General features: G+C 34.3%; 1 protein-coding gene across 1 annotated transcript; it reads right to left on the reverse strand.

Annotated features, from left to right (window-relative positions):
- Positions 1-580: 580 nt before the first annotated feature.
- On the reverse strand, positions 581-6744 carry LOC133875422 (glyceraldehyde-3-phosphate dehydrogenase GAPCP2, chloroplastic-like). Its single transcript, XM_062313555.1, has 14 exons — positions 6502-6744; positions 5945-6039; positions 5752-5819; positions 5615-5653; positions 3993-4093; positions 3100-3212; positions 2829-2928; positions 2496-2642; positions 2187-2247; positions 1954-2051; positions 1704-1846; positions 1497-1580; positions 989-1078; positions 581-871 (listed from the first exon to the last, which is right to left on the reverse strand). The coding sequence occupies exons 1-14, from the start codon at positions 6571-6573 to the stop codon at positions 817-819; spliced, it is 1266 nt and encodes a 421-aa protein (XP_062169539.1). The 5' UTR covers positions 6574-6744; the 3' UTR covers positions 581-816.
- Positions 6745-15236: the final 8492 nt, after the last annotated feature.

Genomic DNA, 15236 nt, shown 5'->3' on the forward strand with positions numbered 1-15236 from the left:
GCTAATTGCAATAGGCCTAAGCAATTATGCAGTTAACGATTATTAAAAATTAGCAATCACTCCATTTCTACACTTAAATTGTGCAGTTGCGCTAAATGCTATACTTTTAGGCCATACCTTATTTAGCGATAAAATATTATTTTATAAAATAAAATAATTAAGATTTCCTCATTGCAATCAATCAAAGAGTGTGTTTGCTGAGCGTAAATTTATAACCAAAAAAAATACTATTCTAAACCAAATTACAAAAAATGTATCATTTGAAAGAGCATTTTATAAAAATTGTAGTTTGAATAAAATTTAAAAAATAAAAAATAAAAATAAAAAACTATATTTTCAAATAGCAAGTGGGTACATTTTAATAAAATACTATTTTAAAAGTTAAACTGTAATTTTAAATGCTAAATCGCAATAGTGAAGCGTTTTCAAATCATACATTCTAAAAATACTATTTTAAATTCACATTATAAAACTGCAAACCCACACAGACTCAAAGTCAATGGATCTCGCTGCACCACCATGTAACTGAATTAGTTAATGAAACTTCGATACATGAAGCTCCTAAGTAGATAAGAAGAAATAGGAGAAATTGGTTTGCTTGAATAGATCACAAAGTCGAAACATTATGTATTACCAGAATGAGCTAATACATGTTGAATACTCATTATTTTGATGCCACATCATGCAATGCCTCACATGATGGTGAAGTCCATTCAAATGAAAGACTGAAACCTATCATCACATTTTTAACCTAGTATTTGGAGCAAACTCCATAGCAAGCATTAAAAAATTGCAGCAGCAAAAGTCTGGCGGTATTTAGTTGTGAGATGCTACCAATGCCATGTGCTCTATAAGGTCCAATACTCGGTTGCTGTTAAGAAAACCAACAAATATAATTAGGTCAAACCATCTCATGAAAGCTATTACAAAATGTGTATGCATTTGCCTTTTGTGTGTTGGTTGCTGAGGAAGAGAGAGAAGCATGTACCTGTATCCCCACTCGTTGTCATACCATGAAACAAGCTTCATGAAGGAGGTACTGAGCCCAATTCCTGCCTTTGCGTCAAATATACTTGACCTGGAATGAAACAAATCCGTCCAAACTAAGTTATTAAAGCCAACAAATAGAGATTTTGCAAACCATTTGTAATTGTGAATCTCAAGATCATCTTGACTGCAAAGCAAACTGGGATTTGTGAAGGTGGGAATGCTAGGTACAATAGTAGAAAATTAGAAATATTAGAGAAAATAGAAGCTGATGCCTTATTTTCCATTGAATTTGGAGCAAATAACCTTCAATATTCCATTACTTTCTTAAAGAACATTACCATATGAACCACAAAGTCAACTCAGCACAAAACTGTATTTATATGTTATTTCCAGACAAGAATACAAACAATAAGCCTCAACACTTCAAATTCCCAATAGTTTTCACCACCGTACAAAGTCAAAAGACTATAAAACATTCTCTCTCTCACACACACACAGAGGTCTACCTTGAGTCGCCAACAAAATCATTGGAAACAACATCCTCATCTTCGTATCCAAGAATGCCTTTCAGTGGCCCCTCTGAGGCATACCTTTATTAAAATATTCAACGAGCAAAGTCAGTGATATATCAAGTCCAATCATGACAACCCATCCCCAAAACCACCAATATGAATACAGAAGATCACTAAGACAAAAAAAAATAGAAGACATACTTGATGGCTGCCTTAACATCTTCATAGGAAGCACTCTTCTCAAGTCGACAAGTTAAGTCCACTACAGAAACATTAGGTGTTGGGACACGGAAGGCCATGCCAGTAAGCTTTCCATTAAGCTCTGGAAGAACTTTTCCAACAGCCTGCAGTACCAAAAACACAAAATTATCATTACACTCACCACTAAATCAAACGCTTGTATCCCAATGCAATTCTTGACAATTATATATTCCTAGGGATACCGTCGTACCTTTGCAGCACCAGTTGAACTAGGAATAATATTTTGTCCAGCTCCACGGCCACCTCGCCAATCCTTCATTGAAGGACCATCCACTGTTTTTTGAGTTGCTGAACATAGAAAACCATAAATTTGTTACCAAAACCAGGAAACATGAGTTAACCACGAGAGAGAGAGAGAGAGAGAGAGAGAGAGAGAGAGAGAGAGAGAGAGAGAGAGAGAGAGAGAGAGAGAGAGAGAGAGACCTGTAGTCGCATGCACAGTTGTCATTAAACCCTCTAAAATACCGAACTCCTCATGAACCACCTGCAAAATATAAGCATAAAAAATAATATAAATCAAGAGAATAGGTAGCTTATAGTGCAGGAAGAAAAGTAAATGATGGAGCACTGACAAAGGCTATGTCCTATTTGAAAGAGAAATGAAAAAAGACATAAATTAGGCAATTCAAATTAACCTCCAAAACTTAACCATTGAGCACAAAAGAATCATTTAAAAAACAAAACAAAAACAAAACAAAAAACTCTTAATAAGCCTTAAAGATGCAATCAGACCTTTGCCAAAGGAGCGAGACAATTGGTAGTGCAGCTTGCATTGGAAACGATATCCATGTTCGTGTTGTATGTTTTCTCATTTACTCCTACCACAAACATAGGTGCATCAGCTGATGGAGCTGATATTACTACTTTCTTGGCACCACCCTGCAGATCAAAGTCAAGAAACACTGACTTAAGGTGTGTTGTGAGTGATTTCCAACCAAAAGAAACCTATGGAGGGAGGGAGGGAGGGAGGGAGGGCGGGGTGGGAGAGAGAGAGAGAGAGAGAGAGAGAGAGAGAGAGAGAGAGAGAGAGAGAGATAATACAGCAGAATTAACTATTACGCTAACCTTCTTATGCGCTGAAGCCTTCTCAATTGTTGTGAAAACCCCAGAGGATTCAACAACATACTCGACCCCAAAATCACCCCAAGGAATCTCCGCTGGGTCCCTGAGAACAAATAATCATAGCAGCTAGTCCCTTAGTAAATAGAACTTGAGATGTTCCTCCCAATTATACTGAATGCAAGACTTATGTCATCAATCAACCTAGATGCTAGTGGAAAACCTCGCAACAGACATTTCAATACAAAACATGAGGATAAGATGTTAAGGACATTACCTTTTGCTTAGAACCTTAATCTGATTCCCATTAATTTCCAGAGTGGACTCGTCCAAGACCTTGATGGTTCCCTTGAAAATTCCATGAGTAGAATCATACTTCAACATGTAAGCCTACATAAGATGAAAAGTGAGTTACAACTAATCAGATCTCTTATCCTAATGAAAAAGAGAAGCTACAGCTAAACAGTCCAACTCCCACACCCTGTAATGGAATTAGAAAAGGAAAAATGCAAATACAAAGCAATCAAATGCACACTCATAAATTAAACCATATATCAAAACAGACTTGGATGTTCAAGCCCTCATATATTAGTACATCAATAATGATAAAATATTTCCACATAATGAACGAGAGTTATTTGAGCTCAAAAAAATATCTTAAATTAATCACAAACAGCTCAAAATTGTTAAGCGACCAAGGTGAATAGTGAGGGTGACAACATGGGTGTCTTGTATTTATATGTACGCAATACCAGCACATGGAAGCCCTGGGAAAAAATAAAAATGATATGTAATTAAGGCTTTGTTACATGTAGACCACTGATGGACCAGAACCTGATTCGCTATGAACTGGCCTATTGAATAAAATGGTGGAATATTGTGCAATCAAGATATCAAATCAACACCATTCACAATAAATCCAAATACACTGTTGTACACAGCATGGAACTGGCAGATCACTGTTTACTCAAGTATATAACCACGTAATCAGCAAAAAACAGAGAATAGGGAGAAGTAACAAAACCATCTACTTAAACCATTACCACATAAGGAATAACTAGTAGTGGAAATGCAATATTTAATTGGATCCAACAATAATGAACACATATTCATCATCTGAGAGATCTTCAATGTTGTGATTTACAAGAACGAAAAAGTAGATGTACATACCATGTACTTGGCATCAATAAAAGGGTCATTGACTGCCACCACGTCAATATCATCTCTGGAGGATGCAATTCGTAATACCAACCTTCCAATCCGACCAAAACCTGTCAAAGATGACCATCACGGATATGTTGTCATTGTTGGAAGAATGAAATAAATTCTGTATGCCATACAAATTTTACATTTTTTGTAGATAAGCAAAGAAGCCACCTAGCTCAGTCATTGATATTTCAAATGGTACATCTTAAAAACAATAGCCATTTTACTACCAAAGACAAAAGATAAGGAATGAAATAAGCAATCACTGAGCAAAGCATAATTGAGAACAGTCACTTCCAATATGCAAGTTGATACATCATGTTATGTCCAGTTGGCCCATGCTCTTTCATCATAAAAAATAAACTTATACAGAAACTCCAATTGGCTTAATATTTCAGACATGCAGTTTGTAAACCATACAAACTGCATCAAGTGAGTTACTACTTCAGACATGTTTTGTGCTTGTATGTGTGCTATTAAAATTTATGTTCTTCAACAATTCTTTGGAGGTACTAGTCATTACAAAATTTGCATAATCACTTCTAGAACTAAAGGATGAAATGACTCGCCTAAGATGACTTGCTTTGTTAAATGAGGACAATCTGCAGCACTTGCCTAAATACATCTAAATACCTAGTAGGTCCATATCATCAAACCAAAGTGCTAACCATAATGCAGGACATCTGCGAGACAAAGGAATTCTCTGGTCCAATCCTCTAAATTCAATCAAATATGTTGAAACATTTTGTAAGAGTCCTTCCAGCAGCAGGGGAAACAGCAAGCAAGGTATTGAATTTGAGGTCAAATATATGGTCTGAATTCACACTAAGCATTATTTGAGAGAAGTAATCACCACAATCCAACTCCACTTCCATCCAAAAGCATCACAGAATCTCTAGTACATATTTTTTACCGTCACAAGTAACTCAACCCCAAACCAAAACCAACCCTTTAACCCTTCCATTGTGAGGACGGAACTCAGACCTAGATCAGAAGCAAAGCCGAACACAAAGCCTTTGACTGCTTGTCGTATTCAAAGAAAACGACAGAGTATTGAACCCTAGCTAAGTAATTTATCACATTGGATATACAAACAAACAAGGTTTGATTTGTGATCCAAGAAATCTTCAATAGCTGTTATCATCCACCGAACTTTCTAAACTACATCATAATAAACCCATAGTCTGACAATTTTTTTTGTTATCAGTAAGTAACACGCACCCGATGAGACTTAAACTCACAACCTCAACCCTCAGGATTATACTTATTAGTAGAACCATAAAAGCAAAAAATTACTCATAATACACAACTATCTACACTTAAACACAAATAGAATTACCTACAGTTTAAAAAACATGTAATCATCAAGTCAACTATCAATATAAAATTTCCATTAACAGATGGTCCTACAACTGCAACAATCGGTTATATTTATGTTTTAACGTATAATATTATGCACATGAATAATCAATGCCAAAACAAAAGGTCCATTTGCAAAAAAAAAAAAAAGCACAACAACCTGCAAAGCAATAGTATTTCTAAGAACAAGCAAAACAAAGCACAACTGTACTCATAAGAAAACACACCGTTTATTCCAACCTTCGGCTTCCCACCACTTCGTGATTCTAAACAAAACAAACAAACGGAAATGAGCACCAAAGAAAGCTGAAACCGTCTAACTTATCACTAAAAGCAAAAAAATGTGTAATTTGCATTTTCGTACTTGGAACAGTTGGAGGAATTTCTGTAGCGATGGCCTTAACGGGCTGGATGCTCCTCACAGTACATTTCCTGACAATCAATTCAACGCTTCCAATATCAATCACAAGAAGAGAACATGAAACTCGAATATATACGCATATACATATGCATATTTACATAAATATATAAAACTAGAATTTACTGGATTACTCAACTGTAAGGAAAATGAGCCGCTGGGAACAGATGTACCGAAAATGCTTGATTGAGGCTTCCAAGAGTTGAGATTGCAATTGGAACCGACGCGTGTTAACTGAAAATATTAACAGAAATTTCGAATGGTCATCAACCACAGCTGCTAGCTCAAAAACTTACGAAAAATATATATGAATAATAATAAATTAGAGTGTTTGATTATTTTTGTTAAAAGTTGAATGATTAATAATCGAGTTAAAGAAATCAAGCTCGATATAGAGGCATGTAATGAAAAAGAATTAATCATAATTGTATCAAAACAGTTACAAAATTGTAGAGATTTTGCTTTTTTCGGTTTTGAGCAATGAAGTGCAAACAAAATTTTGATTCCCTTCACTGTGCAACATTTTCTCGGCAACCAAACGCCTTAAAAAAGTCGAAGGAGAACACAGCCAAACCAAAAGAAAGCACTCAAACAAAACCGAAAACCGAAGAAAACAAAAAGGCGAATCGAAAGGAAAAAGCACATTCAAGTTCGTGGAAATGGCTGTGGTGGAGCGTGTTCAGAGCGTAATAAGACCTTGGAGAAGCGATCGGACAACTCGGCCAGAGGAGCCGTAACCGTAGATCTGAGGAGAGAGGAGGAGGCCATCGCAGCTGAAAATGAGAAAGTACTGTGCACAAACAGAGCCTTTCTCACTCTTTTGGAATGAGAAGAACCAAAACCCTAACGAAGAGAACCGCAGCCCAGGGAAGGTATTTTATGCGCGCCTTTTGAGAGTATTCACAGGCCAATGAAGAAAAAATACGGTGATTTTTTTATTTCAAATTTAAAATGCGAAAAACCAAGCGGACCTTCTTATGCAAACGCAACGCTCTCTCTCTCTCTCTCTCTCTCTCTCTCTCTCTCTCCTTCTATGTGACCTCTCTCTCTCTTCTGAACTCAGGTTGGTGGCATATTCGAGGCCATATCCTCTGCTTTCATCGCAGAGGAGTGAAGAATCTCAACCGTTAATAAAGCGGGTCCCTGAAGAGGGACCGTCGTGATGTGTGTGGTTTGCGAAATGCGATGGGATTGGTAGTACGGGATATTGATTTTGAATGGGGTTCAAATTGCGTAGGTGAGTCTGTCGTGACGTGCTGAGATCCGAACAGGACGTGGAAGCCATCGGAAGCCACGTCTGAGAGACCAGTCTGGGCCTTGTCTTGGGCTTTTTCCCGTTTTAGATTTTAAGCCGGTCCTACCAGTCGGTGAGGTTCCGTTTCTGATTTGGGTACAGTTCACCTACTTATCGGATTTTTTAAAGGTAAATGTATCTAATTATATATATATATAACAATTAAGCATAGTGCTGGGACCACGCTAATAAAGCTGAAGTTACTACTTCGAATTCTCTCTCTTCTCTTTTATGTGGACATGTAAAAAAAAAAAAATATATATATATATATATATATATATATATATTGCTTAATAGACAATATTCAAGAGATATAGGAGAATTTTATCAATAAAAACAAGTTCCTCGTTAGGAATAAGCGTTTTTTTCCCAAGTCGGTGGACCGTTTCATTGCCATTGCGTTTTACATGACTAACCTTTCATTTTTGTAGACAACTCAATGTACCTAGAGTATCATTAATGAGGGTATCATTCGTACTCTAATTTGTACAATTTCTACAACACCTGAACTATCTGAAAAGCATTATCTTTCATTTCTACCACTTGCATACCCAACTCCTCGAAGAAAACCACAACCCTCAAAGCTGCAGAAGCTTTAACAACAACGGGATCTATAATATGAAAATGTATTAACTAATTAGTTATTCATCTAATAATTATGATTTTATTGATTTTTCGATGTAAGCTTTAATCAAACTTTATCATCTGATTAACTAAACATTATTTTTAGTTTAAAAAAAAAAATTGGGTTTAATCATTCTTTTAAGATTCAATCCAAACCAAACAAGTTTATTAATAAGTTCAATTTTTACTATTCTTAGACTTCCTACCATATATGTAAGAAACTTAACTTCAACAGAAGATTATTGCTCTTGCAAATATGTAAATATCTGATATTTGTTTGTCAAAAAATCTGACAAGATTTGGTCTCATGTGTGAGGAAATCTAATAGTATTAAATTTTGGGTTGTCCAGCCCTAGTTGTGTATTTTCTTTCTTGTAAGTTTGTTCTCGTATCTAAAAAAAAACTGGCATTTAGTATATACAAGCGATATTAATTTGTTACTAATTATAAGGGGTTGATTGGCTAATATAAGTATGTTTAATTTTCATTGTCCATATGGATTATCAAAGATTTTATAAAACGTTGAGATTTCAAGTTAACAATACCAATTATAAGATTTGAATTTGGCTTAAGTTTTATAAACAAGGTACAAATCATATATTATTAATTTTTTCAACGGTCTAAATTTAATTTTGAAAAAGTGAACGCACTCTCTCGAACTAAGCCAAATCCCCAATTACATGTATTTATTTCTTCCTTGGCATTGATCATTATGAGATTTTAGGAGTTGATGTGATTTCACTTGGATTAAAAAATAAGGGTGTCAATCTTTTTCATGCCAACTATGCAAAACAAAGAAACGACAAAGCAAACTGATGACATTCAATTTTTTTTAAAAAAAAAGAAAAAATAAATAAAGAAAAAAAGAAAAAGGGTCAATTACCTCTTCGAAGTATCTAAAAGTCCATTGGTATTTAAATACAAGTAGTTTTTTTTTTTTAAAAAAAAAAAAAAAAAAAAAAGTAAAATAGATGAACAACATATGTCACTAATTAATTGTGGTCTTAAATAATTCACACTCTATTTTGTTTTTAAAAGGAGCTAGACTTCTCGTTTGATGCATTGAAAGGTTCAACTAAAATTTAAAAGTTATAGAATTTATTATGGATGTAGCAAGAAATATTATTTACTTGAATGCAATTATTAAGATTTATCTTGACCCTATTATTAAGATAACTTCCTCTATGGATATTTTGAGACAGATCGAATTGGATTTCACTATTTATCACCTGATATTTACTAAAATATATGATTTTTTTTTTTCATTGCTTACCTCACTATATAGTTGTGATGTGATCTTACTGTTGAATCATGCTATTTTTTTATTATATCACTTGTTTTTAAGCCTTTTAAAGTGGGTTTCACTATTCACCAAGTCTATTTACTTAATAGATTAATTTTTTTTTTTTATTATTATATTTGTACCTTTCAAACTTAATAATGTGATTCCATTATTAAAGTTGGAACTTCCCTTTATTTTATATTCTTTCTTTTTGTTTGTCTTGTAGCTCCCTTTCCCCGTTTCTTTTTGTATTGGTCATCAGAAACAATAAATAAATAAATAAAAATCTGGAAACAATTATATTTTCTCTCTTTTCAAATCCTTTGCCCATGTCAACATTTCAGTAATTTTCACTATTAAACTATACTCAAATTACATGGCCCCTCGATGAACCTGGATTTTATTTCTTTTTTCTTTTCTTTTTCGAAGAAGACAATTTAGAAAAAAAACGGGATTCCATGAAACTATTTTTCCTCATATATAAAATTTATTAACTTTTAATATATATATATATATATATATATATATATATATAACTAACTTTCATCATATTTATTTCAAAAGTAATATTATGCAAAAAGAGTTAGGACCCTCTAGAATTTCTGATAACATAATATTTATTATATTATATTGTAAATGGTAAATACAGATTAAAAAAAAAAAAAAAAAGGTTGGGAATTTGAAGAACCGCACGGAGCCGAACCGCATGATTTGTTGGTCGGGTTGTTCGAAGTGGTGGCGGTCAATTCTAGAATAAAATCCTTAAAAAAGGGACGCGTAGAAACGAGACAAGAGGCGTAAAGGCAACGCGTGGGATTTGGGGTTTGGAGGGCGTTCTTTGACTTCTTTCCCAGGTGGGAGTCGTTTTAGGGTAGCTGGGAAATTGCACGTGGGGATTTGTATGGGGATGTATCTACCCTTTCCTTCCTTGTATGTAAATGTCAGGTTTAATTTAAGGCATATGCTTCCGTGGGTTGGTGACTTGGCCCCAATAATCCAGACAATGACATTTTTTTTTTTTTTTTTTTTTTTTTTTTTAAGAGAATGTCATTAATCCATTCAGGGGGTAAACAAAGTTACAATCATACTGAGAAATACTCAGAACAATACGGGACTCAGAACAACACAGAGATCCCAAGCCAAATACCCCATATTGCTATGACTAATTGCTACAGATAAACCTAGCCAACAGAAAGGTGCCTATGCGTTGACGGAGGACCCAACATTACTTGCACTATGGAATCGGTCACAAACAATCTGTGCAGAAAAGCTATGACTAGATTAAAATAAGCACAGAGCAATAGCCAAATACAAACTGAGATCAAAAACAGGTAAAAAACACCCAAAACCAGAAGCTGACGTTGGAAGGAGCACCGCCGGAGACGGCGCGTGTAGAACACGCGCCGGCGCCAGAAGATCCCAAGCAGCAGCCGGACACCATTAACTCCCGATCTCCACCAAACGCGGCAAAAGAGTTGGAACGTAGCCATCACGCGCGGCCCACGGAGTGGTAACCCTCTGACGCGTGATGACCACGCGCCAGTCACCGGAGAGCGTTCCGGCCGTAACACGCAGCGACAGAATCGGAGGACAACGGCGAGCACGACTGGGGGGGGCGTGTCGTCCAAGGGGCAGCGGAACAGAGTAGATCTGGACTTAAAAATTGAGAAAAACTGGAACACTCCAAGATCATTCCGCCGGTGACACAGGCGGCAGTCTCTCCTCCTCCGGAGCCTCTCCAGGGTGCTAACCTGCCAAGAACAAAGAAAACCTACCAAAACTAAAACCAAACCACACTCCCTAGTCACAAGGACTAGGAGGACTAAACCGCCGCCGGAACAAGCCCGGGGGACTCAAAAACTCCACAGCCCTAGTGGCTGGGAGACTCTAGCCTCTACTGGGGACAACCCAGAGAGGAAACAAAAACCTCTCTAGCCCATAAAGAGCTAAAAGAGGAAGCAAAACCGGGAGGAGGGAGGCTTGGAACCCCCCTCCCCCGGCGACCCATTACGCTTATAGGAAGAACCAGAGACGTTTGGTTCGCAGTTTGGTATTTGTTGTTGACTTTTGGATTTAGGCTTTCTTATCCAGACAATGACATAAACGTGTGTACTCAATAGTTTTGGAATATAATTTTTTTTTAAGTTAGATAAAAAAAAAAAAAAATAGAAAAAGTTTTATTTTTAAGCTTTATACTTTTTAAAGTTCTTATCAAACCGATCAACACTTAGGGGTGTGCAGATCTCACCCGTACCCACGAACCCGTCCAGTCCCGCCCCGTCAATAACGGATATAAGACATTTCTAGAAAAGTGCATACCCTAAATATGCCAACTTGTGATTTATGGGGCGGGTTGTGGTATTAAATTTTTTTTCCACCTGCACACCCACCCCGCCCCGCATCCCTTTATACTCATACCATCAAATTTTCTCCAAAAAAATTATAAGAGTCACGACTAGGTGTGTGCCTTTGATTTCATCAAATTTTTCCAAAAAAAAATTAAACGAGTCACGAATTGCCCAGATTGTATACCTTTGATTTCATTCAATACAGTTCTGAAATGGACAGTTCTGCACCATCCATTTCATCTCTATTCTTATTCCATTCTCATATACACTTCCATCTCTACATTTCACATACACATACCCATTCAATCTATAATCACAGAAAAGAATAAAAAAGTTCTTTACAGTTGGGTTTTGAATTGGGTTAGCAAGGTTGTGAATTATTTTTCTAGTTTTGGGCCCAAGAAAAAAAGAAAAGAAATACCCGAACCCGTATGAACCCGTCCCGATCCGTGCTACCCGAGGCCCAGCGGGTTGACCATTCACTATGTGGGTTGCGGATCTCGATTTTCAAACTCGTTCACTGTGGGGCGGGTTGTGAGAAACATGTTAATCCGGCCCCGGCCCGTGCCCACTCCTACCAACACTCCAAACTGGCTCTAAGAGTCAGACATCTATTTAATCTTAAACTTCTCCCATGGTAATTTTGAGAAGGGTCCTAAAAATTGGAATTTGCATTTCAACTCTATTGATAAGTAATTGGGTCGGCCATAAAAATTGGTATTTGCACTTAACACTTGATTCTTCTCGAACTCTGAAGAGCGTCTAGACGTGTTGCTAAGACGTCAACACATCCGGACAGATGCAAGTTTGAACAGTAGACATTGATGGGCGTCCAAATGCATGTATGGGTCGTCCGGGTGGAAGCTTGGAATCCGATTTCTCTGATTTAGAATCTGCACAAAATCTTCTTTGTACTTCTTGAAGTATATTTCTGAAACAAAAACTTTGAAATATACGGTATCCCTGAATATGTAACAACATTACATAAAAGTGATTTGTCAAACAGAATGCAACCAATCACAAACTAACATTTTGTAATGTTGTTTAGCTTCACTTTTGTTGTGTGCCACGGGAGTCTTTGATAAAAGCTTTCGTTGATTCATCTCTCTTTGAGTTTTGTTTCTAACCATAAAATTTTTATGATACATTTCAACAGCTGAAGTCTATCAGTAGGTCAGTAAAAAAGTCATTTATAGGAGATTGGCCAATAATGAGTTAGAGCGGCTAATTAAATATATTGTGTGAAGTTAAAAAAATAAAAAATAAAAATAAACTGCTAATGTAGATGCCACATAGAAGAGAAAATGGTTGAGTTCCCTTCAAAATGAAAAAGAAAAATATTGATTATTCTAATAGGCTCCACAAGGAGTAAACAAAAAGATAAAATGGGCTTGTTTGAAAAACACCATCTTTTTTTCTCTAAAAAGTGAACATCAAAACATTCTAGTTTTTATATCACATCAATTACTTTTTAGCAACCTTTTTTACTTTTCCTTACAAAAGATTCAAAACTTGTTTCTATTTCAGATCACATCAATCATTTCTTATTACTATTAGAAAAAATGAAATATATATATATATATATATATATATATATATATATATATATATATATATATATATATATATATATATATATATATATATATATATATATATATAAACCATTTTTTATTGCCAAGGTATGTAAAAAAAATGCCATTTTTTTTATTATAATCTTATAATATCCTTATTATCTTAAAAATAAAAATTAAAAATTAATAAAATAAAAAACTAAACTAAACTATTTTTTAAAACAAAAAAGGAAGAAAAAAAATGAATAAATGCAAAATCAGTCCATGCAGTTGGTCTAAATTATAAATCGATCCCTGAGGAATAAAAAATAGGGATAATGCAAAATCAATCATTGTGGTTGGCCTAAATTACAAATCACTCTTTGCAATATAAGAAATAATTCAGAGGTACACAAGGTATGCCAAAATAAAAATTTAGTCCTTATAGTCAAATTTCGTCAAAACACTTGACAGATTCCCTTAATGTGTCACGTCAACACCAACAGAATGATAACACATGCCACTTATATTTTTTTTATTTATTAAGAGTGACATGTGTCATCATTTTATTGGTGATAACGTGGCACACTAACGAAATCCGTAAATTGTTTTGACGAAATTTGACTGTAGAGACTAAATTGTTATTTTGGTCTGCCCCAAGTACCTCTCAATATATATATATATATAATGAAATGAATGAAACAAAAACAGATATGTATTTCTTCCCCTGGTTTGAACGTAATTATGCAAAAATTAATATTAAAAAAGAAAGTACTACCTGTAGAATTGAAAATAGTCAAATCATTAAAGAATGCTCTCCTTCTGAATCTATAACTCTTATACATTTAGAATCACAAATAATTGTTTCTCCTCTTGAAGTAACAAGTCTTAATAATGATAATAAAAATATGAATAATAGTATACAACAAAATAATAATGAAATTAGTCCAAATCCTTTACCTAATGAAATTAGTCCTTTACCTAATGAAATTATTCATAAAGAATATACTCCTAATGAATCATTAAGCCTAATTCATAAAGAATCACAATTAGAAAGCTCAAAAGGTCAAACTTTATTATTACAATGTAATACTCAAAATTCTACAATATGCATACCAAAACAAATTTGTTGGGATGATATAGTCTTACCTAATAAGTGGACTTTAGAAAATATAGTTCCATTACCAAAAATAGAAAATAATGAGACAGATTTGGATTATATTACTCAGGCAAAAGATGGTACTATAGGATTAAACTTCCAGCCTTATAGAAAATCAAAATCATACTCAAGAGCTTCTGGCTCAAGAGTTCCAACTTCATATAATGAAATAATTGATAAGCCTGTTTCTCCTCCTAGGTATAATTTAAGTCAATTAGAAACAAATTTACAAGGAATTAGCAAAGGAAAATTTGTAGATACTCCTTTTTATTCTGTAGCCTCAGGAGTCAGTGAAATGAATAATCCCCTTAGAAACTATAATGAAATAAATAATCCAAATTCTCTAACTCAATCTCAAATGGAAGATCCACAAATCATGGTGATAATAAAAGATTATGAACTAAATAAAAATTATGAAATAAATAAAGAAAAATTAAGAAAAGACTTTATGTCTCCTGAATATGATGATAAGAGAGAATGGTTTTTTAATACATTTTCAAAATATTTACAAAATCAAATTAGAACTAAATGGTATAATCATATGAATGCATTAGGAACTTATATATACTTCTTTCCTTGGTTTGAACAGAATTATGCAAAAATCAATATTAGCAAAGTTAATACAGTTAGTAGAGTTAAAAATAATTGGATGAAAGTACAGAATACTGAAGTTGTTCACGAAGAATATCCCCCTTATGAATCTATAACTCTTTCACATAGAGGATCACAAATAATTGCTTCTCCTATTAAAAAAGCAAGTCTTAGTGATGATAATAAGAATATGGATAATATTATACAACAGAATAATTTTACAAATACTTATATAAAAGTTCTAGGTGAAAAATTAGAAAGAATTGAAAATCAGATAAACCCATTGACAATAAAAAATCAAGAAAAAGAAATTGAAAGACCTTTATTTATACCATATGAAATTCCTCCAAATTTACAATTTTCTTTTAAAAAAGACAATACAGAATTATTAGAAGAAATTTCTAAAAGATTAGATACTTTAAAAATAAAGAATCATGCTTCTACCTCAAATCATAAAGAAATTTTGACCATAAAAAATAATCATAAAGAAACAAAAAATACTGATACTGAATCATACATAGATGAATTACAATCTCAATTCAAAAATTTAGATATAAACAAAATGACTTCAGGATATTAT

Source organism: Alnus glutinosa, chromosome 8 (genome assembly GCF_958979055.1).
Source record: "Alnus glutinosa chromosome 8, dhAlnGlut1.1, whole genome shotgun sequence".
NCBI lineage: Eukaryota > Viridiplantae > Streptophyta > Magnoliopsida > Fagales > Betulaceae > Alnus > Alnus glutinosa.

Excerpts from the sequence above, each read along its gene's own strand:
- LOC133875422 (XM_062313555.1), bottom strand. The coding sequence starts at position 6,573 with ATGGCCTCCTCCTCTCTCCTCAGATCTACGGTTACGGCTCCTCTGGCC. Across the intron at positions 2,248-2,495 it reads GTCTCGCTCCTTTGGCAAAG|GTGGTTCATGAGGAGTTCGG; the intron begins GTCTGATTGCAT and ends TATATTTTGCAG. Across the intron at positions 1,079-1,496 it reads GATTTTGTTGGCGACTCAAG|GTCAAGTATATTTGACGCAA; the intron begins GTAGACCTCTGT and ends GTTTCATTCCAG.